Raw genomic sequence first — 27,430 nt, forward strand, 5'->3', positions numbered from 1 at the left:
CTTTTCTGGGAAAGGAGATATTTTCAGAAGGAGAATGAGTTTCCAGGGACTTCAGCTGAACTTCAATTTTCTTTATAAGTCAGTATTCTAGCAGCATTCTAGTATTTGCTTTCTCTTATCCCTTAATAAAAACTAAAAATGTAAAAAGAAAAACAAAATAAAAAATGCATTTAAATACCCATATTCTGAAGTGAACATAATACCAGTGATATTATGGGAAAGAGCTTTGCTGAGCTTTTAAATATATTTGTATTTTCTCAACATCAATTCCTTACAGGCATAAGTCACTTTTCTTCATGGATCTATTAGTAGTTGGTTTCAAATAGGAAATATAGGTTCAATGTTGATGGGAGGAAGAATAAAATGGAATCATCATCAACACTGGTAGTGGTGCGTTAATTAACCAGTAGAAATTATTTTGTGTAGGCCAAAGTGTGAAAGTCCCACTGTCATGTCATTCATGCAGTCACAGGGTGTCTCTCAGCTTTCTGCTGGAGGATTTGGTTTCCTCAGGATCTGATGCTAAAATCTGTGATTGCATTACATCAGGGCTTGAAACGTTATCAGAATGGTTAGACTTAGATGATTTAGATCTCAGTGAAGGCACAATTTTTTGCAGTTGGTGGCTCTGCATAGTGCTTTGATAATTATTTCACCACTGTAAGGTCATTTTCTAGGGTGATGTATTTTCTCAGGGTTGTCCAGTTCCATATGTATGTTTTGACAAAACCCTTAGCTTCAGTATTTATATCAGTTAGTGTCTGCTCCAAAGCTGCAGGAAGCCTCTGCTGTCTCCACTCACAACTCTGTTTCTTTTCCACTCCTACATATCACATCTTTGTTACTTCTAAGGCAGAGGAAACTTGGGGAAGTAACATTTGAGATGGAATTCAATATTAGAAATAAAGATATGTTCTCCAGTAATAGCACTGAATGCTGGGTTTCAGAGCATCAGAGTCAGCTCAGTGATGGTTCTACTCCCCATTCTGGCCCAGTCCAGCTGATGGGTGCAGGTTCTGTGGAGTTTGTGAGCCCTCAGACAGTGCTCTGTGGCCCAACTCATGTGCTTCAAATCCTTGATGATACAGAGTTTCTGGCAGATTGGCAGACTACCCAGGAAAGCTGGTGGCTTGTGTAGAGAAGGTCTGCAATGTGACACATACAAAAAATGAAATCTTTGCTGAAGTGCAAATGCACTAAGAAACTGTCATTCATTTAATTTGTCATGTTTGGCATATTGAATCTTCACTATATTCTCTAACCCTCTCACCTGATGTATGACATTAAATAATTAAAAATATAATGCCAGCTACATTTTGTTTTAAACCATGAGGCTAGCATCCATCTCTAATTCTATCCTGTTTTTTTGTTTTTTTTTTTCCCATAAACCTTTGAATTATTTGGAATCATTAAAAATCCTTACAGGTCAGGCTTGACTTAAAAAGAAAAATCTCTTCCATCACGACCATGTTCTGTTAGTGTATGTGCCAGCAACATGACAGACCCTATAGCAAATGTCTGGTCAAAAGGCTGACCAGAAAAAGATTCGCTTCTACATACAAAAATCGTGAGTTTCCCGACGATGGAGGAAGCAGCTCAGGAACGCTCATTACAAGCTTCCAGAAGGTGTCACTGTGCACCTACAATTTGAATTGCGAACCTCAACATCTAAAGGTAAGTGCCAAAGCACTAGTCTTCCTTGCGCTATTAGGCCTCCTCTGCCCATATGGAAATTAAATGATCGACTGGAGAAAAAGATTTATCTTTTTTCATGATAGGAAAAGTAAAAATATCTTCATAGTATCACTGTCACTCAAGAGGTACCTGTCCAACCATGACCTGCAGAAGTATTCCTGATATTCTGGGTCACACATAATCTAATTATTACACAGGATCCTTACCACACGTGCTTGCTAGGTAATAAATATAGTTAAATTAAAGAAGAAATCAAAACTGCCGTGACTGCAATTTTTAGGTCTTATAGAGCAGTTTGTAGTTACATTCCAGAGCTGATTCAGACAGGAAGATTAACAGGGCAATTTGGAACCAATGTTCCTGAGCAGATTGAGCTTTCAGAGCAGTTGAGTAGTTCAAAGTGAGTCTGAAAGCCTGGTTGCACAACGTGGCTGCACAGTAACATTCCAGCTTGACAAGACTCCTGAGGAAGACACTGTGATTTCTGCCATTAATTTTCATCAGGTTTTGGACCTTATAAATTATGGATCAATTGGAAAATTATGCAGCCATGTTAAAAGCCTGATGGGAGAAAATACAACTCATTTATAGGATGTGGTGGAGAACATGAAAGGAGAAATGCATTATAATTCCTTTGAAAAAGAAGAACAAAAGAATAAAGAGCAGGCAATGAGAGACTGCTGAAGAGTATGAGGTTAAAGGGCAGTATCAATGAGAATGTTGCAGGCTGGTGCTGCCATGAAGAGAAAACTCTGTATTTGTCCCATTGCAAACTAGATTGCACTGGTGACCAGGAATATTTATCCAGCACCCTTAAAAAGACATATGAATGATGATGAGAGGAAAAGGAGCTGATTTGATAAGAATGACAGTGAGGAGAAGGTGTGAACATACTTTGCAAAAGGGAAAGCTTCAGGTGTTATATCTCTCAGTGTACTGATTTATCAGTGGTACCAAACAAATACTCTTTTAAAGAGGTCAGGTTATCTCTGTTATGTAGAAGTGAGTACCCCTGTGGAAGTGAGTAGAAAGGCCTGGAGTCTCCTTGAAGAATCTGTTACGAACTTTTATTTCAGAGGTGCCTTATGTGATTTTGCCCCTGTAGAAGTATCTGCCTAGATTAGAAACACTAATTACAGACAGCCCAAGTCACTGGCTGAATGTCCTGCTTGCTTTAGGCTTAGAAGCAGCATTAAAAATGGTATCAGTTCCCAGGTCTCCCTTGACACCACAGATACCAAGTTACAAGTTAAAGACAGAGGATCTGAAGTAGACAAAGAAATAAAGAAACAAACAAAAAACCCCCAAACAAACAACAACCAACCAAACAAGTCAATAAAAACAACAACAAAAAAAACCCCAACAAAAAACCAACTCAGAGTTACTGAGCTTCTGTGGGAGGCACTTGATGTGTTCCCGTGAAACCACGTTTCTCCTGTTTGATGTACAGACAGACTGACACTCCATTCTGCAGGCTGGGCTTTTCCTCTGGCCACTCCAGGGCTGTCTATCATGTTTCCACTGCACTTCACTGTGGATCCTAGAACTGTCCTGAGAGAGGGAGAACAGCACTCCAGATGCAAAGAATTTTGGACATACCTATTTTCGTATTCCATCATTGTTCAAATCAACTCACTGACAAGGCCGTACTTGAGGCTTGTTTCCCTCTGTTACACTACTGCTTGAAAGACCATGTTCTCCCCCTAGGCAGAAAAAAATGTCCCTTCCGACCTCCTTTCTGCAGTTCATTTCAAACATATCTCCTGACTAAATACAGAAAAGACAAAGTGGGATGGAAATGGTTCTGTGCCTAACCTCTTCCTCTGATCTGTAACACTTCTAACTTACTACTCCTGATAATCTGGAAAGACTGGTAAGAACCTGTTTAAAGTGTGCCTCCTTAGAACCCAGTGGGATAAAAGAGAGCATAGCTTTTTTATCAGTCTGAAACAATATTATAACCAGAGCATGCTACTGTTTTCCAGGAAAATCATTCAAGAAGATGCCATTCTTGTACTGAAATGAAGCACATGCATTTATCTGCACAGAGTCTGTATGAACAGAATAAATGCAGTGAAGTGAGGAAGACTAGTCTGTCATCAAAATAGCTACCACCTTTCAGAATCAAACATTTCAGTGAACACTAGGTTATGCTAGTTGGAAGAAACGTCCTTGGCTTTTAAGGGCTGTGACTCACTTTGTCATTCTTATGACTGGAAAACTATTCCATGACAAACCATTCAGAAGATCTGGATGTAAACTGAGAAACAGCCTTTAACCCTCTTATTTAGAGCCCATATTCAAGATAAATGTTATAGATCACCCATGTATTACTATGCAGAATTCTGGGTAATGTAAATCAGCAAATGGAGCAAGAATTTGCAAATGAAAAAACAGCACAAAAGGTCAGAGAGGAGTAACTGAGCAGCTTCTCCAGCACAGTCTGAGCACCTCTGCAAATCTGAGCACAAGTTCCAGGTACCAAAAGGCACAAAGGGTGTGAGTGCCAAAGCTTACCTGGGATATTAAACTATAGGATTAGCAAGGAATCCCTAAAAGGAGATTTTCTTCCCCAAAGACATCTCTCTCTTAAGAATCCTTGTGTTTGAACAAATTAATTTGGTAATAAAAAGAGCATGGATTTTACGAAATGAAGCACTGCAATGCAAGAAAATTAATACTTTAAAATGTTATAATCTGCCTGTCTCTAATAATAAATTGTTACAAAATTCAAGAACAAATAATTCATCCTATTTCAGTTTAAGCCTGACCCACTGTTTTTGCTCTTAACTTGATTACTCTCAAAGGAATCAGTGAAGTCAATAGAACAGTAAGAACGGTTTTCTTCTTTATTTAGCCCTAAAGTAAATTGCACAAAATATCACAGCTACTTCCTGAAATTAAGCTGTGTTCACAACTGGAACCAAATGCATAAGAAAACAAAGTTGAGCCTTTCCCCTTTTTTTGTATGAGTTCCTCAGCATAGACCTGACATCTCTAGGCTCCTGAAAATAATTTCTTCCTTCTTGTGAGAGTAATTAAGGGCTTGCTACAGTGATCCAGAAAAAATGATGTGACATTTTGTGAAACAATCAGCTGCTGCTCGGCAGGTATCCTGATTTATTGTAGCCTGTTCTTAACTTTAACAGTTGATATGGTATTTTAGATCAGCTTTATTTTGAGAATGACACTAAAAGTATAATACTGAAGGCAATAAGACTCCTGAGCTGTTTCTAACCATGTAAGGTGGTAGAATAAATATCTGTTAGGTTAAAGATCTCAACATCTAATTTCCGGAAAGTTTTGGAATCAGCATTAGGACAGGGAGGGGCTTTGGGAAAGGCCAAGCCTTCTGAGACATCCAGAACTGCCAGTAAGCAGGCATAGACCTGCTGCAAGCCAGGCTTCACCAGTTCACCTGCTTGCAGATCCTTGCCATTTCCCAAGTGTTACCCCTCAGCCCATGTTTTGGATGAGTCTGATAGAAAAATAATGTTCTGCCTGTCTCAATTTTAAATTTTAATGCTTGTGAAGAAACATACAATTACTTACATTGTACATAAACAAGGTGTTTTCATCCCCCATGTGATCTCTGGGAGAAGAGTGATGGTCTCTCCCTTGCATTTCCTGGCTTGCAAGGGCTTTGGCTTTGATCTCCTCTCAGAAGGATGCACCTAGCTGTCAGCTAGCAACATGGAGCTGGGCTTTGAAATTAAGATATTTGCGATAGGATTCTGATCTCTTTTTGCATTCTGTCTTGACTGGTTGAAGCTGCTTTATGAAAATAAGCAAATAGATGGGAGTAGAAAACTGTCCTGTTATTGCACAGAAGAGGCCAGCAAATGTAGGACTGAGTAAGTATTAAAAGGCTTGAAATAAACATTTATTTTCCTGTAGAGTCTTAGAAATTTTTGTGGAAAGAAATTCCCATGGAAAAGCATGTGTGGAAATCATGAGTTTTGTGTCTTTGCACCACTCATGGGAAATGCATCTCGGGTAGGATGCACTGCATACAAACGGGCAAGGAGAAGGAGTAAATTACTCTTCATGCTCACAGTACATACAGCAAGGAGTAATGAACTTAAAGAGCAGGCAGGGATATTTAGGCTGATCCTTGCAGCAGATGTCAGATGACACTTTCAAAATCCCACCCAGAACCACCTTTGATAATCTTAGATCATAGAATGATTTGGGTTGGAAGAGACCTTAAAAATCATCTATTTCCAACCCCCCACACCCTATGAACAGGGACACCTGCCACTAGACCAAGTTTCTTAGAGCTCCATCCAGCCTGGCCTTGAACGCTTCCAGGGATGGGGCATCCACAGCCTCTCCAGGCAACCTGTTCCAGTGCTTCACCACCCTCACATCTTTGTATCTGGTCTAAACCCTACTCTCTTTCAGTTTCAGGCCATTTCCCCTTGTCCCGTCACTCCATGCCCTCGTAAAAAGTCCCTCTCCAGATTTTTTGTGGGCCCCTTTTAGGTACTGGAAGTCAGCACTAAGATCTCCCTGGAACCTTTTTTTCTCCAGGCAGAACAACCCCAAATCACTTAGCCTGTCTTTATAGGAGAGCTATTCCAGCCCTCTGATTACCATGATACTGCACCCCAAATCATTCTCCTGGTCACTGGAAGGATTTGCTAATCTGGTACTTCAGGAATCCTCTAGCTCTCAGAAATCCCTGAGAAATATGAGCTGAAAAAACCCCATACACCAATTCCTCTTTAAATTAGACATGAGGTGTATTGGAAATAAATCAGAGTACTATGGGAATGCTGTGCTTGGGTGATCTCTAACACACCATGGCACCCAGGCTGAACTGTAAGGCAGAGCAACACCAATTGCATTATGCTGGGCTGGTGATGCAGAAAGGTATGTGAGTTTTATTTTGTCTTTTACTGGAGGTAATCTACTTTCATCAGTTTAGGTGTGTGAGTTATATCATGGAGTGAGAGATATATCGTGGAGTTAAGGTAAATTCCTTCTGACTCCCAGACACCCAAACTAGATGATCTTTTAAAAAGGTCTTTCAGAGAAATGTTGCTTTTCCCAATGTCCTTTATCCAAATTGTTAATTCTTACTGGTGAAAGGATATAGTAAATTAATTTATTTGTAAATCTGCAGTTACCCATATCTTAAATGAGTTGATTTAGATTTAGGCTGAGTAGGTTATTTATCAATCAGCATGACATTTTGTTCCACTTAAAGAAGGTTATTGTATATTAATAAAAACAATCCCTGCAATTCAGGTCAGTCTAGGATTGTTTTGCTGAAAAATTTCCAGAACTAGTGTAAAAGCACTTTGCCTTTTGGTTTTCATATTCATTAAATTCTTTCTGACAGTAATATCTTAATCAGCCCAGGAACCTGCATTTTTCCCGTTTCAAAGGTGCACAGGTGAAAAGAAAGCTTTAGGACTATTTCGATAGTAAAACACGTAAATCACTAAATTAGAAAAACATTATTGCAAATTAGTAAAAATTATCTATGAGGACTAGAAAATTTGCACACCATTAATATGCAAGTAGCGCACCCATTAATGTGCAGTGCATTATTATTTTCACCACTTTTACAAAAGAATGCCCTCTGATTACTGTCTATGCAGCTATTATTGGCTCATAGACAATGCTGAGCAATACAGCCAACTATTCTCTGACAAGTGTTTCTGGATGCAAAAAAAAAAAAAAAGAATTTATGAATTAAAAATATTATTATGCCATATAAGTACACAACAGTTTAAAAAGAAAGACTCTTTGAAGAGCTCTTTGTTTCAAAGAAGAGTTGAGATTGGAAGGGGTCCTCTGCATATTGTCTAGTTCTGCCTCCTGCTCCTCAGGCTTCCTAGATCTGTGCTGAGCAGGATTTGGATTCCTCTGAGGATGGAGACTTCAAAATCTCTCTAGGCAACCTGTCCCACCACCCCCACAGTAAAAACCCACAACTTTTTCTGTCTGATAGAATAGTTCTTGCTTAAGCCACATTCATCTGTTCTTACTTTCACGCATAATACTAAGGATTAAAAGATAATGTTTTAAAAGGAGTTATATTTAATAGTTTGAGCTGCTCGGAGCAGACTGGTTTACTGTGGACATCTGGAGGAAATATGGGAAGAAAACCCCAAACCCAACATGAAAGGTCTCTGCAAGGCTGCCCAGGCGTAGCCAGCAAGTGGTGAAAATGAGTCCCATCCACTGACAAAAGCCAAGCCAGTGGCTCACTGCATGTCTTTCAAGGCTAGGTCTTCTGAAGGGTGCCCCATCACAGCACACTGTGCTCCTCCACTGCTCCCAGCAGGACCCACAGAGCTGAATCGGCCTCTCCTGGCCACCTGTTCCCAGTTTATATACTGGGCATGACACCCTATGGTATGGAATGTCCCTTTGGCCAGTTTGGGTCAGTTCTCCTGGCCCTGCTCCCTCCCAGCTTTTTGTGCACCTGCTCACAGACAGAACATGGCAAATGGAAAAGTCCTTGACTTAGGGCAAACAGTGCTTAGCAACATCTAAAACTTCAGTTTGTTAGTAATGTTAGTCTCGTATTGAATCCAAAACACAGCTCTGTACCAGCTACTAGGAAGAAAATTAAGTTTATTACAGCCAAAACCAAGACAACAGTGCAGGTCTCATAAGGACTGATACAGTCTGTAAAAATGTGCAGGAGTAGCCCTTTCTTAACTAGTGAAAGCACTTCAGGGACAGGATATACTACTGTTATAAAGGATACATGTCCAGAAAACAAAATTAACCACGAGAGAACATCACAGAGAGATAATGTTCTCCAGCTTGTCCTAGAAATAATTTTCCTTATGTTTAAAACTAAGTGCATATGATTTTACCTCTTATCTTAATCTATAACTATTTGGCAAAAAACCCACTCTTTTCCCTATCAAACAGTATACTGTATCATCAAAGTGTTGTCACTATGACTAGTTGCTCATAATTCAGTGGTCCTAAATGCCCCATAATACTCCTGTATCTCTCCCAGAATTCTGTCTCCCTTTGCTCCTGAATAAAACAGAGCATGAAACATGTCTCAAATTTTACATCTGTCATGTAAGAATAACTATTTTGGCATAGACAAAGAATGCTGGCTCCATCTGAAAGTGGTTCAACCCACAGCCATACAGTTTGCATCCTCTGCCCATCTCAAACCTATGAGTTAGATAAAATGTGACTGTAAAATTATGTTTCAGCCTGTTTAACTACGCACACCTGTTCAGAAGAACAGAAGGAGTGTGCTCTTGGTATAAGCTACTGCTTGGTTTGTTCTCAACACCCTCTGACAGACACAAGCTTTCAGACATACAAATGCTACCATGACTAAGTATGAAAAACATACTGCACCAAATAAACACTCTTGACGTGAAAATGTGCTTGGTAGGGATTATATCGACTGAAAAGAGTGAGTATGTTTACTAATATCAGGACTTTTCCTACTCTTATGAAAGATGAAGACAACATCTGACTTCAGAGGGACTGTTAAGAGTAATAGCAATTAATGACTGACAGCACTCATCAGCTGAAGACACTGGAGTACTTGGATAAAAGCAGTGCAATTATTTAACTGGCATGTCTTTGCAAATCACAACTTTTATGATTTTTGACCTTTCTGGAGTTGTTTGTGAATGGATTCCTATTTTATCAAAGAAATTATGATTCAAAGCAGTTGCCAAATAATTTAGGTGAGCTATGCATGGTCATGAGCGACTTTCACATTACAAGCAGTTCACAGAATAATGTTGGACATCTCCAGGCAGAGCTGAGATCAGCTAGATGAAGGATAAAGGATGCCACACTTCCCTGGGGCTGCTCCTTCAGACAGTATGCTTGAGGCCATTTCCATTTTTGCCTGGTCCCCTACAGAGAATTCAAATGGATAGGACTTGGCAAGCAGAAAATCCATGCTGGTATAACCACGGTATCACAGTGCCTTAGCCTACAGGTTATTGTTTAAGGAGTATTAATACTTGCTCTCTGCCTCTCCTTGGCACATACCTTCTCATTTAACACTATGCTTTTCTTTGCCTCTCTGCTCCATGCCCTGTGGTAGAAAGAAAGCCCTTACAGGTGAGGCAAAGGTCAGCAGAAGCTGTAAAGGATTCTGCTTGAATCCTGGGAACAACAGGGATTCAACAACCTTCTGCTCCCTCAGAGAAGGTGAGCTGGAAGCAAAGGGATCCCCCATCCCACCCCCTCTACTTGAGCAAGGCAAGCTGAACATAGAGACAAATTCAAGAAAGATCCAGATCATAAAACAGAATCACAGCAAGGTGGAGGTCAGCTCCTCAGATCAGATTTAAGATCAGCTCCCACAACCACCCTGCAAGCCCACACTGACAGGGAACAGCCAAGGTCAAGCCAGGAAGTCAGCCCAGGGTGGGAGGCTCCACCACATGTCTGTCACTTGACTGGAGACCATCACTCCTTCAGGCTCAGGTCAAGAGAGCAGGCCCTTGGGGATAAACTTAAATAGGGCTGCTGGGTCCATGGGTGAGGGTGGACGCCCCAGCTGAGGCTGGTTAGGGCCACCAAGACTTATTAGTGCCCTCAGAGCCCTAACACTGCTCTCCTATCTGCACTTCCCCAGTCACTGTCTGTAGGCATATTATTCATGTAAACCCAAATCTGGGAACTACATGCTTAGGAATCATAATTATGTTATAGAAATGAAACAGGTTCTATCCAGGTGTAATCTGGACATGAATTAAATATGGCAGCTCTGCGGAGAACATTCTCACCCTCTTCTGAGGAAGGGATAGCAATGAACTCTGTGGAACAGGACTTTTGGCTAAATTTTGTCCATAGGAAAAAAACTGTGATATATTTGAAACCTTGCACTATCTCCCTATGTAGTGTAATGTTTCTGGGGTATTTTATTTTGTTTACTTGCAAAAAGCTCCTTGGAAGCACACATGAGTGTGTCTGTGTTAGCTCTGGGTTAAGAAAGTCCTTGTATCTTTGTGTTGATACTGGTAAAAAGCAGTTTATTCACTTTTGCTTTTTAACACTTTTATAAATCAAGATGCATATATGCCAGAGGGAAAGGCTTTTTAAGCAATGTAAATGGATATTGGAAACAAACAACTTGTTGAGTTAATTTAAATGTCATGAAGAGAATTTAAGAGGCCTTTAAGCTCTGCCTACCACTTTTCAAAAACATTTCTCCTGTAATTTGGTTTCTCTTTGAAAGAACATTCAAGAAAAAATAAGCCTAAATATTCATTTGTTAAAATATTTAGGTGTTTTGTTTTGTTTGGGTTTTTTTTGTTTGTTTGTTTTGTTTTTGTTTTTTGGTTTTGGTTGGCTGGGTTTTTTTATTGAAAAATTTATTTGATATTTTGGCTTTTTTACTCTTTGGCATGTTGAATTAGATGTCAACTTGCTCTCAGAAGCAGCCACTGATCACATTGTGAAACATCAAATTCAAAATCTCATCTAAAGTGGAAGGGAACATGGGAATTAATGAGAACTGCGGAATCAGTCTGATCAAGGACCCTGTCAGTCACACAAATTACAGGTCTAAGAACATAATCTCCCTATAGCAACCAGTGCCACATATAGAAATGTTTTACCAAAAGAACATGAACTTTCTGTACACTTCAGTGCCACCAGGAATTATTTAAAAAAAAAAAAAAGTTTTAATGTGATCTCCTCCATTCTGGACATGTAAGTGATAACCTGGTCTTGAACCTTGTGAACTCCAAGTTATTTTCCTAAATACTACTAGGAAATCATGTAAACCCTCTGTGCCATGGTTCCCTATCAATAAAAGGGAAAGGCATTTCCCTCCCATGTAAAGTAAAGGCTGCAATTTATTTTGGTTCCCCAGCCTTAGGGCTGTAGACACTTCTAGGTGGGTAAGTTTTCTAACTTTCTATCATTAACACAATCCTTGTAGACTCATTAACTACAGTAACATTGCTTACATTACATATGTGAAAGGATCATTTGCTGATACGGTTTAGGAAGTTTTGGAGACATGTTCCCCCAGAGAATGCAGCCTCATACCTGAGCTTCCATATCACAGCAATTTCAACTCAGCTGAGCTCAGGAAGTGGCTACAGAGCATCTCCTGGGCAGTCCCTGCAGGCTGTCTCTGGTACCAGAGATGAGACCCACACCAGCAGAGCTGCAGCATTTAGAAATAAAAGCACTAAACTGTTGGGGAAGATGAAACAGGAAAGCCTTATAAATATGATTGCCTGACAAAAGATTTTGGGAATATGAAAACTAGAAGCGACATCGAAATGAAAGCCATTTTTGAAATACCAAGTCTTAGTTACTGAACAACTGGAAAACAATGGTATGGCCGACTGAAGGTAATCCCCTCTTGATTGAACAATACCCTCTGCTTGCAAGCAGGTCCAAGGGTCAGAGCAGACCCTACTAGCTCAGCAGAAGGGGTCCAAAGAGTAGTTTTTAGAAGTTAAGATGTAATATAAGTATGGTAATATAAGAACTCTTGGTAATATAAGAACTCTTATAGGCTGTATGTAATGGTAATATAAGAACTCTTATAGGCTGTATGGTAATATAAGAACTCTTATAGGCTGTATGTAAATGCTATAGGATTTGTATCTTGTATTAGATTGGTTAGTGACAATTAGAATATTCAGTACAGAAGATGATTTATTGTATTGTAACCAGGACTTCAGACACTTCTACTTCTTCTTCACTCTCATTCCTCTCTCTCTCTCTCTCTCTTTACTTACCTGCTTACTCTCTTGCTCTCCTGGGCCTGCTCCGAGCTGAGTCTGGCAGCTCTAAGCGGTGCCCCTGTACCCACGCCCTTTGCAATAAACCGCATGTTCCAAGATCTGACTTCAGAGATCTCTCGTCTCCGTCCGTCCCGACCGTCCAAGCCACCCAAGCTCCCACACTAAACAAAGTACATGGGACAGATAGCAAGCAGAAGAAGGGAAGTTGCTGTTAAAGGAACTGTGGCAGTTGCTGGCTCTGAACCTTCCAGTAGCATTTATGTCCCTCTGTAGATAAAACCTTTGCAGTATAGAGAGAGAAGTTGTCCTCTGTGAGGTTGCTGACTCAGTCCTGTGCACCATGTTCTCAGAGACTCAGCAACAAACTACAAATTTAGGTGATGACTGCAAGAGCAATTAGCAAGCTGAAGGGAACAATTCACCTGGAGTGAATTAAAGGATGGCTAAATGAGAAATAACTGGGGACATGAGTTATGAAGAATTCAGTATCTGGGTTTCAGAAACTATGACTGTCAATGGTTAACTTCAGGAGCCACTGGGCCTGTGAAAAAAACCCTTTTGCCTTCAAGAGGGTCAGAAAGTCCCCAGGCTCATGTGCCATAACAAGCTAGATAACAAGACAGAATGATACGAAATTCTGAATAGAGTGTACTTTGTTCATTATCAGAAACAGTTTTCTGATAGTATCAAAGCAGGCTGAGCATTTCCTCTCAGCAAAACCAATGAAAGTCATTTAGGATTTCTGATGAGTGTATTCCTATAATTCAGATGAAATGCCCTCTTGGAAATGGATATGCTTTGGCTAAGGAAATTGAGAGGTCAATTCTTGCTTTAACTTGAATCTTTGTAAGGCAGATGTGGAATTGGGAATGGCTTCTTCCCCTGTCTTGGCTTTCACCAACCCTGCCAATGAACTCAACTGCATGCCTGCAGCCCCTCTCTACACTGGTTCTAAGTTGAAAAAAGACAACTTTTGTGGTTCCAAGAGTGCAGGACTTTGCTATGACATTGTTTTCCCTATCATGCACCAGGGTGCACCACTTTTGCCCCAAAGCTTTAATAAGATACAGTTTCTTGCATTTGTCTCTCTTGCTGTGCTGCATAGGAGTGTGCTTCTCCCCATAAATAATATCAGTTCACCCCTCAGGCAGTTTTCAGGCTTTTGAAAAAATCTACAAGATACAAGGCTGTTGTTTTTAATTGAGGAATACCCTACAGGTTCACTAAAGCAGATTTACTGTAACTTCCTAATGAACTTCAGTATTATGCTGTGTTTGATTTCTTTGGCATATCTTCTTTTGTCAACTATCAATAAAAACCATCTGACATAGTATCAGTAAAAACTGCAGACTTCTTCAGTGTCTAAACACCATGAAGCAACATATTTTCCCTCACCCTTTTAGTAATGGATTAGCTTCACAAAACATGAATAATTTTTGTGAGTTAGATGGATGTGTTTAATACGTTCTTTGAAAGCAAAAGACAGTGGGAAGGCGGATCACCACCTCCTTTGTCACTGTGGTTGCAGCACACTGAGGAACAGAGGGCAGGGGATGAGGCTCAGAAATAAATGAAAACTAAGTGAATAGTGATATCTTGGTGATAAACTTATGGATATTATTCATGACATTCATGTTTTGTTTCTCCTCCTTTCCATATACACCCTTTCACCCCCTCCTACAGGACATTTGAATAACCAATCCTGCATTTTTTTTCTTACCTTGAAAATCCACTGTGCAGCTTTAATATCTGCTTCATCTTCATTCTGGAGGTTCTCCTTTGCTTGACAGTTGTCTGCATGGTAGCTGTGAGTCCTGAAGTAGAGCACAACTTGCCTCCACATTGAGAAATAAAAAGGCTGTTCCTGAATCAAATTTTATGATGAACTTTCTTGGAAAAGCACCACTTATACTTAATGATGAAACTAAACCAAATCCCAGACATTGGGCTGAATGATAACAACATAAAGATTGCTTGTCCTTACACCAATGGACAAATGTCCGGGCCTCTTGCAGCTTGCCAGTTCTTCCTGCAGCCTCCACAGTTCTGGAGACAAACAGGATTATCTGCCCTCAGATAACTGCAGTGTCTCATCCCCTCAGCATGTGCCAGCTTAGAGATTAGATTTACAACTTTGTAGGTTTTAGTAAATTGCAAGGGAGAAAGACAAGCACATAGTGGTTGAACATGTCAGAGAAACAAGCTGTAGCAACCATTGAGATACTTGTTATCATCTCAGAGTGAATGTATTTCATTTACAACTTGAAAGAAGAAGGAACTCAGCATGCAGTTATACTCTGCAGGCAGCAGCAAATGGAGATGTCTGTCTTAGGTCAGTGGTACCTGTCAATCACATGCTTTTCCTCACTGGCTGAACAGATGGCCTGCTGGTAATCCTTGCAGTGCCAGTGAAAACAGCAGACGAGCCACAGCCATGCCTCAGGATAGAGACACATGAACTATAAAGACTAAGGCTCCAGGTAGATTATTAATAGATTATTTCTCCTAGCTATATTGAGGGCTGCCAGGTTTTTGCCAACATTCACTTGCTAATGTTTACATCTTTTTTCAAGTTGAAAAATACGTCTAACCCAACAATTTTTTTTCTACCAAGAGTCCAAAGTTTTGACAACTCAGCATTGTAGATACAAGGTAGATCTAACACATCTGCCCACACAGTACCTCTTGTGAGAAGAGCTGTCTTGGTCACATTTCTGTCCTTTTTTCAGAGAAATCCAGTAAATGCTGAGGAGAAAAACTATGAACAATGAGGCTTGATGAGGTGGATTGCACTAGAAGTCATTGTACAGTAAGCTCCGGCACAGAAAGCTGTAGCGTAAGCTCCAGCAATAAGTTGACTTTGGCAGAGTTGCTTACCATCAGCAGCACTGGGCAGCTCAGCATTTCCTTTTTTTTTATTTCTTATTTTTTTTAAACATTTTTTATTTTAACCCAGAGATGAGCTTTTCTTCACCTGGTACTGTTGTGACTTCTGAGAGAAGAGCACTCCTTCTACATTTCCTTCTGCACGTGGACTCCCTTGTACAGATAAAAGCTGTTGGCACAAAGCAAAAGAGACTGATGGTGAGAGAAGGAGATGCTGTAGGCTCAAAGAGTGGCTGGAGACTCGGAGACTCTTCAGCTTTCAATACAGAAGTGCATGTTCATGAGACACTTGTCCCTCCTCCCTAAAGTAATACACTCTACTATTTTAACCCCAGATGCATTATTTCTCAAGGCTACAAACAGTATTGCACTGGCCTTTCTGTTTCTCTTTTTGCTCAGTCCTTGACTTCCAATTTTCTGGCATTACAGCATTTTTCTATTATACTAGGGGGAAAAATAGAATATGTATTTATTACAATAAAATGTTAGTTTATTTTTCTTTCAAAAAGACCACTCCTATTGCAGATAAGTTGTGTGTTGTTCCTTCCCTGAGCATGTAAAACCTAATTTCAAAGAGGTGGTGGAGCAATCAGAAGGTTGCCTGTTACAACATATGCACAACTATGGCATATTAGCTTTGCCAGATCCTTTGGGCCAGAATATGATTAATTTAAAAGAAAAAATGATCCAAGTTCAATGACCTAGAAGTCACGTAAGCCCATACTGGCTGCAGGAAGCAGGAGTTACTTGTTAAAAAAGATACTCACAAAATAATGTTCTCCCATCATGACACACACAATAAAACAAAGATAAAATAAGAGGAGAAAACAAAGACAGATGAAGCAGTAAAAATCCAGTTCACAATGGGCCAATCTTGCTATAATTACTCAGGAAAAACATCTAGTGAAGTGCTCCACATCTCCTCATATTGAAAAATCACTTCTGTTTCCATGCAAGAAGGCATCTTCCATAACTCTCCACAATTAAACAGGAGAGAAAAAAAATTTACTCTTTAACATTTTTTGAATTAGAGAAGTGTGTTCATTTTCCTAACCTTCTAAGCATGTTTTGCTTGGATAAACTTTCAAAGCATTTTCTTCTACACGTTAAATACTTGTGCAGACAGGCAGGAGCTAGGTGATGTACAGAATGCTGAAAGGTTAAATAGCAGGTGTGCAAAACACTTCTGTAATTTGGAGAATATGTGATAGACAATGATACATTGTTCTTATTACAAAAAAGAAAGGAGAACAGAAAAACACTCTCACGATCCAGCTGTCTGTAGTTTTAGTGTGAGGGTGACTCATCTGCATTAATTTTCTAGTATTAAACTATTGAGCATTCTTATTCTTTGTGATCCAGGAAACTGATGACTTTTACTCCTGCATGCTGATGTGCTTTTCACTTTTCACTCTGTTTCACACATCAATAAAGTCATCTAAACATAGCAACTTCAAGTGAAGTTGCATTGCCAGAAGTTAATGGGCAAGCACTGATGCGCACCGATGACCAAAAATAGCTAAATAAGAACAGCTTAGCGCACCTGACTCCTAAAGGATAGATGCTTTCCAAAAAATAGGCACACAGCACTTTTACAGTCATTACCTTTAGCTAGATCCAGAGAACCAACCAGCATGAATAAGGCACCATGGGATGCTCCAAACTGATGACACAGGATGGGTTTGCACTTAGTTTGTAATTAGTTGCTGAGAATTGCCTCTTGCTGTTGTAGTGGCACACAAGACAGGCTCCTGTAATGACTGTACAATGTTTTCCTTTCTCAAAGCTTTCCCTTGCAATGCAATGAAGTTCCTTCACACAGAGAGTGCCTCATGGCACTCGCACTGGTGCAAATTTTCAGCTGTGCCCAAGTGTTTGAAGATGGGGGACAAGAGCACATGTGAGTCTTGGTAGCTTACCCACCATCCTCTGACAAGGTGGTTCACAATTCCACTGTGCACTTGTCAAAGGAGTAACACTGTCACCAGTAAAGTTTTCACTACACCATTTACCTCCTTTCTCAAACGTTTCTGAGTGTGCTGAACAGAACAGACTCCAACCAGACGCTTTTTGCACTCTGTTGAAGACTCTTCTGTACTGTGAAAGCTGCTAATTTCTTTCTACCCTCTGCTGTATGTATCTCATTCATGAGCTGTGAATCAGTGCACAGGTCTCCCTTTTAAAGCCCAGGAAAGTTGTTCACCACACCTTACACACCTTGTGTATACACATGAAGAACCCTGCAGAGGTGAGACATGACTGTCCCTTACTGAGCTATAGGGACTCTTTGTTAATGTTTTGCATTTATTCCATTTCATGGCATAGAAGAGTATGTAAATAAAATAGATCTTTATATAGGTATATTCAGGAACAATGTCTTATTTGCAATCTTTAACATGGTACATTGGGTTTACTAATTTGATTCCTCTGCTAGAGGTTCTATTACCTTGCTTGGCACAGATGTTGTGCTTTCATAGTTCCTTAAATACCCCCTGGAATTCATGTTAAAAAAAAAAAACAAAAAGTAATTCCTATTACAATTATTTCTCCCCTCTTTTCCTTTCTGCTAATTCAGTAGTTGCATACTTTTAACGATTGTGCCTCACTCCAAGGTTACATAAAGTTATAGGGAAATATTTTTTACTGTAGTCTGGGAAATGAATAGTAAAGCCAGAGTCTGCAATTTATGATGAACTCAACGTGCCAAATCATACCTTTCAAAATTTCTTTTCTATAGACAAATGACTATCCCGCTGTAGTATCAAAATTTTGACTGCAAATAGCAATCCATCTTCTTTTAGCCAAACTCCAGGCTGAATGGATGGTGCTAGACTCTTGCAGGTAGTGGAATTAGGCAAAAAAAGTCTGCTATAAAAAAAAAGACCACTGACAACCTAATGCATATTCCAAACAAGAGATCACATTGGGCACCAAATTGAACCCATGAACTTATTATTCCCTGCTTACAGCAAGGCACTGAAATAATATTGGAAGCAGGAGCTACAAGTGAGAGAACCACAGTCCTGTGCATACCTGTGCTCAGGTTCAGACAGAGTACTGTGGTACTCTTCAGTTAAGCCAGAAGTGTGCTAAAGGGCTGGGAGAAATATGCTGGGCAAAGTAGACTACAGCTTTTTGGATGATTTCCATGAAATAGGTGTTTCGTGGCAGAAGAAATGGCTTTGCATGCCTAAGAAAGAATTCAGGACATTACCCTGCTAGACATAGGAGCACATGGTAGGGAGCAACTCTGTGTCTTAAAACTGGCAGCTGGAAATGCACATTAAGAGGTGCTGATCCAATTTCCAAGGGTTTACCTAAACTATTGAACTGAGCTTGGAAGGGTGAAGATGGAAGAATACCATACCTGGCCTAGGTAAGAGAACACACGAAGTCATAAGTGTTTTCAGTGCTGGGACAGTTTGAGGTTGGAGCAGAAGTACCACTGGGGACAACTGAGGAAGTTTCACGGAAGCAAAGCCTGATGTGCCTCTAGCTAGACGAGGGCTGAATGGTAGCTTGTAGGATCACTGTACAGGCCTTTGAAGCCTTCTTGTGATTTAACCCCAGCTGGCAACTAAGCACCAAGCTGCTGCTTGCTCACTTCCCCCCATGGAATGGACAGAAATGGAAGAGTAAAAGTGAGAAAACTCATGGTTTGAGGTAAAGACAGTTTCACAGGGAAAGCAAAAGCTGCTCATGCAAGCAAAGCAAAACAAGGAATTAAGTCACCACTTCCCTTTGGCATGAAGGTGTTCAGCCATCCCCAGGAAAGTCGGGCTCCACCATGCACAACAGGTACTTGGGAAAACAAACACTATCAATCCAAGTATCTCCCTTTCTTTCTTCTTCCTCCGGCTCTATATGCTGAGCATGATGCCATATGGTGTGGGATATCCCCTTGGTCAGTTGGGGTCACCTGTCCTGGCTGTGTCTTGCCCAAACTCCTTGTGCACCCTCAGCCTGCTCACTGGTGGAGTGGAGTGAGAAGCAGAAGAGGCCTTGGCATTGTGCAAGTCCTGCTCAGCCGTAATGAAAACATCCCTGTTTCCAGCACAAATCAAAACATATCAAAACTCACATTAGCCACCTTAAAGAAAACTAATTAAATCCCAGCCAAAACCAGCACATACCTTCATTATGCAAATTGCATTTTAAAAGCTTCAAACCTTGTTCTGTTCATCTTGCAAGATCTTTGGCTTTGGTTTCTTTATAAAATGGGTAGAGCCATATGTATCATCATCAGTAATGTGATTTGAAACGACTGTGGAAAAGGTGAATATGTTTATTCCAGATGCCTGATGCTGGATTCAAAGGGAGTGGCAAGTGAGGCATGCCATAAACAGGCAGAGCAGAAGCAGGAAATACTGAATGCCAGAGGACAGAAATTACAAACACTTTTTTAAAAGAGGAACTGGTTAACATAAGGCCAAATTCTAACTCTCAGCTATGAAGCAAAAATCATATTCAAATAAACTTTCAAAGTAACAGATTTTTATTCAAAATTGTGTGGAGATTTCTATGCTAGAGATCAGGAGTTGTGCCAGCATTTCTTATCACTGTAAGTAAGCAATGTGCAAGAACAAACATTTGTTAGATTAAATCTTCAAATCTCACATGTTTGGTAATCCACAGAATCACATTAATGGATGTATTTATTACAGACTAGATGACACAGAGTGTGCACAAGGCTTAGGGAGCTTTCTTCTGATGAAGCATAAAGAAATGCAAATGCTGTTACTTGAACTGTACCTGGGATTTCTGCTTGTGTTACGAAGAAATCAACAGTTTTTTTGGGGTATGAAGGAAGACCCATTTTAAGAGAAAAATTCCATGGAGGAAATATAAATCGGTGGCACAGTAACGACAACTGTCTGTGATTTAAAAAAACCTCCTCCTATTGAGATACTGGCTAGGCATAATTTAAAGAACAGTGTACCCTCTAAATGGAAAATACAGAGTCTAGAAAAATTAAGTTAGCAGTAGACCAGCTCTAAGCCAGCTCTACATTGGCTGTCTTGATCTGCTCACACAAAACCCTGATTATTTTTGTTTTCTTCTTATATGTTAGCAGAATGACTTATCAGGATCATTTCTGGCACTTCAGCACAGCATGACTGGAAAACCTCACTCAGCAACTGAATGCAATGAGGTATTTTTTTATCAGAAACATGGAAGTTTAAGCCCGTAGGTTCTGAAACACTTGGGCTTTTAGTCTAAAGCTTCCTGCACCTTTTGCCTGCAGAGGCAAAGTGCAACGTATATAAGATACTTTCTAAAAAACAAAGGAGTTGTGCAGGGTGTATTTTCCATTGAGATACGACTTGGGAGGAAGTAAATGGTGTGACCCTGATGCCCACCCTGGAGCTGTGACACAGCAGACTGAGGGCTGGCACAGCACAGCACAGCCACCACAGGCAGCCAGGCACAGGGGCCCAGGAACGCCTGCCTGCTTCACAGTTGCAGGAAAGAGCAACCTCTGCATTTCCACTGCAGCATGGGAGGCAGAAAGCAAGAAAATGCTGGGTCCTGGAAAAACAATGCAGAGCTCAAGGAGGCGTTTCAGCACCAGGCCCACTGCCCGCTATCTCCCCAGCCCTTTGACCTCCCATGGCTCCCGCCCGAGCTCGGCGGCCCCTCACCCGTGTGGGGGGCAGGGCAGAGGCCCAGGGATCTTCCCGGGAACCAGGAGGAGCTCGTCCTGGGGGGCAGCGCCGAGGGGACCCTCTCAGCCCTTCCCAGCCAGACTCGCGCCGTCTCTTTGGAAACGCTGAGCCACTTCTTGTAGCCAATAGCACAGGTGGGCACCTGTGGGCACATGCTTTAGCCTGTCTTCCCAGGACGGGATTAGATCCCCTGTATAAAATCATATACTTATGCACGGGTCTTCCATGTGGATCAGGGCAACCCCAAGAACAAATATAGGCTGGGCAGAGAATGGGTTGAGGGCAGCTCTGAGGCGAAGGACTTGGGGGTGTTGGTTGACAAGAAGATCAACATGACCCAGCAGTGTGCACTCACAGCCCAGAAAGCCAACCCTGTCCTGGGCTGCACCTACGGGGGGTTGGAATCAAACGATCTTAAAGGTCCCTTCCAACCCAACCTATCCTACAGCTCTATGATATGTATAGGTATATAAACGTGTATATTTATGCGCTCTAAATACGCGTATACGGCTACGCCGGCACAGCCCCGCAGTCCCACGGCGGGAGGCGGGCAGGCGCGGGCGGGGCGGGCTGTCCCGCGCAGGCCGCCGTCGCGCTCACGTGAACGGCGTCACATGACAGCGGCAGCGCCGGGGCCGTCGGGTGCGCGGTGCTGTCCGGGGGTGCCCGCGGCCTCCTCTCGCTCTTTTTCCTCCTCTCACTCCCTCTCTGCGCGGCCCCCACCGCCTGCGCGCCCCTGCGGTGAGTGGGAGCTGCCCCGGGCCCTGGCGGGGTGGGTCCTGAGGTCGGGATGTGCTGCCGCACGGGGTCTCACGGGGGCTTTGGCGGGCCCGGGGGGTGCAGACGGCTCCGCTGCTTCCCCGAGGGTCTGGGCTCTGCCGGGCCCCTCGGGAGGCGGCCGTGCCGGTGAGCCTGTGCAGGGAGCGGCAGGACCGTGCCTGGTCTACCCCTGTCCCAGGCGCCTGTCGCCTTCGGCATAACTGCAGCTCCTGAAACCGCTGTTACCTACTCTGCCCTCGGGCAGTGTTTAAGGGGCTCTGGGTGGGTCATTAAGAGCCTGGAAACCTTCAATGGTCATTGAAGGACATAGTGATGCCGTCTGTGTGCGTGTCTGCTCGTAGAAGTGGTTTCAAAGTGAGGACATTTTTCCTGCTCTGTTTGCCCAGGATAGTTCCTCATTTTTTTTCTTCCTTTTGTTAGAGCTGTGTTTTCCTTTAGTCATACAAGCGAGGTGTGCTTGCCAGGCATGGGCCTGAATGTGCCAGTTTGCTCTTGCTTTCTCTGTAAGGAGGGCCAGAACAGTCCAGAAATAGGCTGCATGGAGAGGCTGGGTGCAGTTTAGGTTGTAAGGAACTCCAGCTCTAGCTGGGTCTGAAGTCTCTGCAAACACACTTCTTGTTTTGGCATCAAAGTCGGGTGGAGATTAAAACCATAAAGGAAGGGGAAAGAAGTGGTGAAGGTCACTGACTGGTTATGTGATATATCCTGATGAAGAGCAGCTGTTCATATTTATTTTTCAGTTTGCTTTCTGTACACTAATGATCTTGGTTTTCTTGTTAGTCTGTGTAGCATGGTTTTAATTTATATACATCTGGGTTTTTCTCCTGAAGTTGTAGTTCGCATGTTTCTAATACTCTTAGACAAATTCCTGAAGTAAATCAGTCCTAATGTGGGGGGGGGGTAGGGAGGATATGCCCTGAATTTTAACCCTGGAAACATGATTTGGAAAGAAGACAGCTTCTCTTATCTGTACGGCTACTTGGATGTTGCAGAAGAGCCACTTGAATTCAAATAACTTAATTTCATTGTTTAAGGATTCGCAAGACTGGGAATTATTTAGTAACGGTTTATGTCTTTTATTTTAGCGAACTTGTGATTGGTTACAGTTGAGTTTGTAGGTATGGCTTATTTTTGTTTCCAATAAGCCACATTTTAAATGCTTTATAAAACCTTGATTTTTCAGAAACTGCCTAGTACAGTGTTAATAAATGGGACACCTGGAAACAGATTTTTCTTTTTATTTCTTTAAACTGTTGAACAAATACTCTGCTGTTTAATAAGAGGTCTCAAGTCTGACTTGCATTTCTAGGTACATTTTAATTATCAGTCAAGATGGATATCCGAGGTGCTGTAGATGCTGCTGTCCCAACAAACATCATTGCTGCCAAAGCTGCTGAAGTTCGGGCAAACAAAGTAAACTGGCAGTCGTATCTCCAGTAAGTAAAAACTTTCCACATTCTTTTCCCCTCTTAAGTGTTAGAGTGGAGCATTACGTTGCAGTGGAGGATGTTCTGTCTGTGTGGAAGTAGTTGGGAAATGTCTATGTTAAATGTGGAAAATTTTCTGCAGTCTTTCTAACAGAAGGGGAACTCTACTTTTGTCAACTGAATGCTGTAATAGCAAATAGTATAGGTTTGCACAAATGTGTGGTAAAACTGTCTGGGTTTTTTCCTCATAATTCAAACACCAGTCTCAGTTTTAGCCTTATTAGAGGACTGCTGAATTAAGAAGAGTTTACAGTAATCGTTGTCTTAAGTGTAGGTATGATATGTCTATTGCTGAAGTGCTTTTTGTGGGAATACAAATTGTGCTAGCAAAACTGGAGTAGTAGTCCAGGAAAATAAGCTGTATGTTAAGTAAAGGAAGAATAATTCTGGAGGACAGCTGAAACAAGTAAATTGGGGAGCAGGCTGAAACAAATACTTCAGTCTGGGGAAAGCTGTGCTGCTGTTCCAGGCAAGTTTAGAGTTTCCTTTGGCATGGATATGATGGCACTAGGAGAAGCAAGAGAAATATTGTCCTAAGAGGACATAGGGACAAGCTAAGGAAAAGGTTTATGGGCGAGGTAGGTAAAGGGAACAAGAAGCAGACTTTCACTAGTCAGTGTATAGTGTGGTTCTCAGTGGCTTTGCAAGCAAAAGAGAAAGGCTGGGGTGGTAACCTGACAGTGGCAGCTCCCAAGCACTTTTCAAACAATATAAGGGGCTTTTGCTGTTACTTTGTGCCCTCTTATCTGATAGGAAGTGTGTCCCAAGGATACCTGAACAGCTGTTCCTGTGCTGTCCTAGTGACAGTGAACAGCTTGTTTGCACTTACTCAGGATGAAAGTGGGAGTACAGTTGTTCACTGTTCATGGAAGCGAATATGAGAGTCTTTCACTGCTTCTCTAGTGGTTCTGTAGGGCTGGTGAGAAAAATCTGTTGCTTTTGTTAATATAGGGGGTGGTTCTATTTGAAAAGGAGTTGCATTTATGTAGTATTATTTGTTTGACTATGTGGTCTGCTGTTAAAAAATGTCATTCATTCTTGGGATTATCTTTCTCTGGTGGAATATAAGAAAACAGGGAGTTTTGTTTGTAAATCTGGCAGCAAATTTTTTATATAACTTCTTTTGACCAGAAGGCAGGGTTCTTTTTCAGATTTTACCTGTAGAATTTGACTTTGTTTTGTTCTGGAATCTATGAAAATATGTGAATATTTCCTCTCTTTGAATTAGCTAGGATTTGGAGGCTACTGTAGTGCACCTGGCTTGTTGCTTGTGATCCTGTGAGAGGAGGAGTGAGACTTTTTGATGCTTGGTGCCCTTTGTATGTCAATAACAGTGTGCTCTCTTTACTGCTCTGAAATAAATGTCATCTTTTTGTCTTGTATTTACTGGTAACAGCCTGGCTGTCTGGCTAAGTTGGTTTCAAGGATTGACTTAAATGGTTCCAGAGGGATTGTGGAACATCTTGAAGATAACTAGTTCTTTGGCTGATGAGGTTCCTTATAATTAATGATTGGAAAACATCAACAGAACTTTTGGTGCTTCCAAAGGAAGTAAACTCATACCTTGTTTAGGACATGTCCTTTTTACAATGGACAGGTTTGGATGTGATGGTGTCTTTGACCTGCCTCTAACAGGTGCATCAAAGAAAGTAGTTTCCACTCATTTAATAATGTGTTTCATTCCAGAAATGAATCAATATAGCTGCACTGACCGACTTTCCAAGAAATCCCTTAAAGCTCAGCCTCGGAGTGGTTTGGTTTGGTCTGGTTTGTAGAGCAGAAAGAAAATCAAGTGCTTGGAAGGACAGTTCTCTTTTGAGCTCCTTATTCTGGCAGTCTGTGCACTTATTGTGGTAAATTTGCATATAAATATTTGAAGGCATTACTTCAAGTCATCAGATGTTTTTAAATTAGAGGAAATATTTTTGTTTTCCCTAAGTTAACACAGCAACTCAGGTGTGACATAATTTATGCTCCTTCAACTAGAGATAGTATTTATATAGTTGGAGAAACTATAGATAGTACCTATGTAGTTGAAGTTAAAGAACTTCACAAGAAATTCTGATGAAATTTCTTTCCCCTCTGGCTGTGGCAGTTGCATGTGTATAATGGTGCTTTAAAGATTGCATCACTTGCTATGGCATTGGAGTTCGGGTCACACAGAAGGGCATTCTGAAGTTTTTTCCTGCTTTCTCTGTCCTTCAGTGAAAAAGCAAAATGGCTTACTAGTAGTTGGTCAGACTTCACTAGCCTGACTTTTCTTGTAGAGGCAATTCAAGCTGAAGATTAACTGACATAGTGTTTATTCCACCTCTGAAGGTTGTCACTGTAAACTAAATATCAAACTACACTAACACACAACTGCTGACTTCTGATGTTTTTTCTGTATACTGTTGGTGTAAAAGGGAAATACTTAGATATGACAATTGTATATATTATCAGCTTGCCAGTGTGTTCACTGCTCCTTACAAAACTCGGCTGTAGAAAAAGATAATTTGTTTTCTGGTGCTAAAATTTATCCTTTCTTTGTATTGGATTCCAGCTAGGGTCTGTGTCTGAGGGAGAAGAAAGTAACAAAGCTTGCAACAGTGGAAGGTGACGTGTAGGTCTGCCTGTGTTCTGGAAACTAAATGTAGTTGAGGTCATTAGTTCTGTATGGACTTCGCTGCCTTTGGATCTTGAGACTTGCAGCAGTTTAGAGGTGCTGATGCCCTCTGTGAGTTGAAAATGCAGTTGCTGTTGTACACTGTGTGATTGCTTTCAGCATTTGCCTCAGGGTGTTGGAATGCCAGGTGTGTTGGCTTGCTTGAAGCAGATTTTGTTTGGGTTGGCTTTCTTAGGGTAATAAATGAGTTCTATGAAAAAATGAACTAGTTTCAGAGTTTAACTTGCATCTTACTGCACTGTAGGTTTTCTAGATACACAGCATTTGACAATACTTTTTATTTAATCAGGTGAGATATCTAGTGGATGATTTGTACACAGTTTCCTGTGTGTTTTCAAATACTTCACATGCATGTTTGTGAATTCTGATGCTAAAATATATATTCTATTTTCCTGGGGTGGAAAAACCTTCTAAAGCAGGTTAAATATCTCAGACTTTAAAAGTCAGTCTTGTCTTAGAGGAAATATAGAAGTTTCTTAATTTGTAGCATGTGGGGGCTGGTTTTCTGGGTTTTTTGTTGTTTGTTTGGTTTTTTTTTTAATCTGGTTGAGTTTTGTAGAGTACGTTCAGTCCGTTTTACTGTTTTAATTTTGTAGTGCTAAAACTGTTGAGCAGTTAGATAAATTTACTGTCTCTAGGTACATGCAAAGTACCGTAGATATCTGGATAAAAGAAATTATGCCTCGACATGATGGCTTCATATGAGCTTCGTATTTGCTGCAGATGTAGTCATTTTTTTATATTAAAAACCCAAAACAAGGTAAAAACCAAACAAAAATACCCTAACCTCCAGAGTGTCTTTTGTTAAATCATTCAAAAAAACAAACAAAAAAGGAACAGGAGTTGCTGGAGGAAATGCATAATTAAAGAAGGAATCACAAGCTTCTGAATCATATTGAGAGGTCAGGAGGATTTAAAAATTGTGGTCTTGCAAATTCATGCTTTCTAAATCTTAGAGTTTCAGTTTTGTCTCCTCTAGCGAGTGCTCTCAAAGGCAGGTCCTGGTATCTCAGGCATAGAGCTTTGAAAGGCACTTACAGGGTTCTTGGCCTAAACCTGATATGCTCAGACAGGACAAAAAAAAAAGGGGAAATTCATATGTTGAGATAAAGATACTTTAATAGGACAGAAAAGGAAGGGGAAAAAAAGAATAAAGAATTCATACTAGATCTAGAACACAGAATTGTACCAGCTATTGGGAAGAATATTAACCATCCCAGCTGAAACCAAGACACAGCTGAAGCTCAAAGTGACTTCTGTCTTGGCAAAAGACTGTAGACACATCCTGGAAAATAACAAATTAAATGGCTGCTAGGAAGAGGGATGGAGGGAGGCTTTGGTTACTTGTTTGCTAGAGGGTGCAGGGAAATTTCTGTTGCTTTCAACAGGGGATGAGGAAAATGTGTAATAGCATCATGGGACACAGTATCAACTGTCTGAGGCTGCTCTGCACTTTCTCATGTTTTTTGGTTGGTTTTTCTTCTCTCTGTGCCACTGGTTAAGGTTTACTGTATAATCAGTTATTTCAAT

The 27,430-nt window shown here is 41.0% G+C and overlaps 2 protein-coding genes across 2 annotated transcripts in view; one reads left to right on the forward strand and one right to left on the reverse strand.

The window, feature by feature from the left end:
• Positions 1-14,470, reverse strand: part of RGS20 (regulator of G protein signaling 20) — a 35,444-nt gene extending 20,974 nt beyond the window's left edge. Inside the window, exon 1 of the mRNA XM_042029008.1 lies at positions 14,137-14,470. Within this exon, the coding sequence (XP_041884942.1) occupies positions 14,137-14,259 (123 nt within the window). The 5' untranslated portion in view covers positions 14,260-14,470. The remainder of the gene's footprint in view (positions 1-14,136) is intronic.
• A 7,078-nt stretch (positions 14,471-21,548) lies between these two features.
• ATP6V1H (ATPase H+ transporting V1 subunit H) overlaps positions 21,549-27,430 on the forward strand; it is a 51,624-nt gene continuing 45,742 nt past the window's right edge. The window contains exons 1-2 of the mRNA XM_042029016.1: positions 21,549-21,709; positions 23,058-23,184. Coding sequence (XP_041884950.1) covers positions 23,081-23,184 — 104 coding nt within the window. The 5' untranslated portion in view covers positions 21,549-21,709; positions 23,058-23,080. The remainder of the gene's footprint in view (positions 21,710-23,057; positions 23,185-27,430) is intronic.

Source organism: Corvus kubaryi, unplaced genomic scaffold, assembly GCF_017639235.1.
Source record: "Corvus kubaryi isolate FWS band 111438036 unplaced genomic scaffold, C.kubaryi_AGA036_p1.0 37312, whole genome shotgun sequence".
In the NCBI taxonomy this organism is placed as follows: domain Eukaryota; kingdom Metazoa; phylum Chordata; class Aves; order Passeriformes; family Corvidae; genus Corvus; species Corvus kubaryi.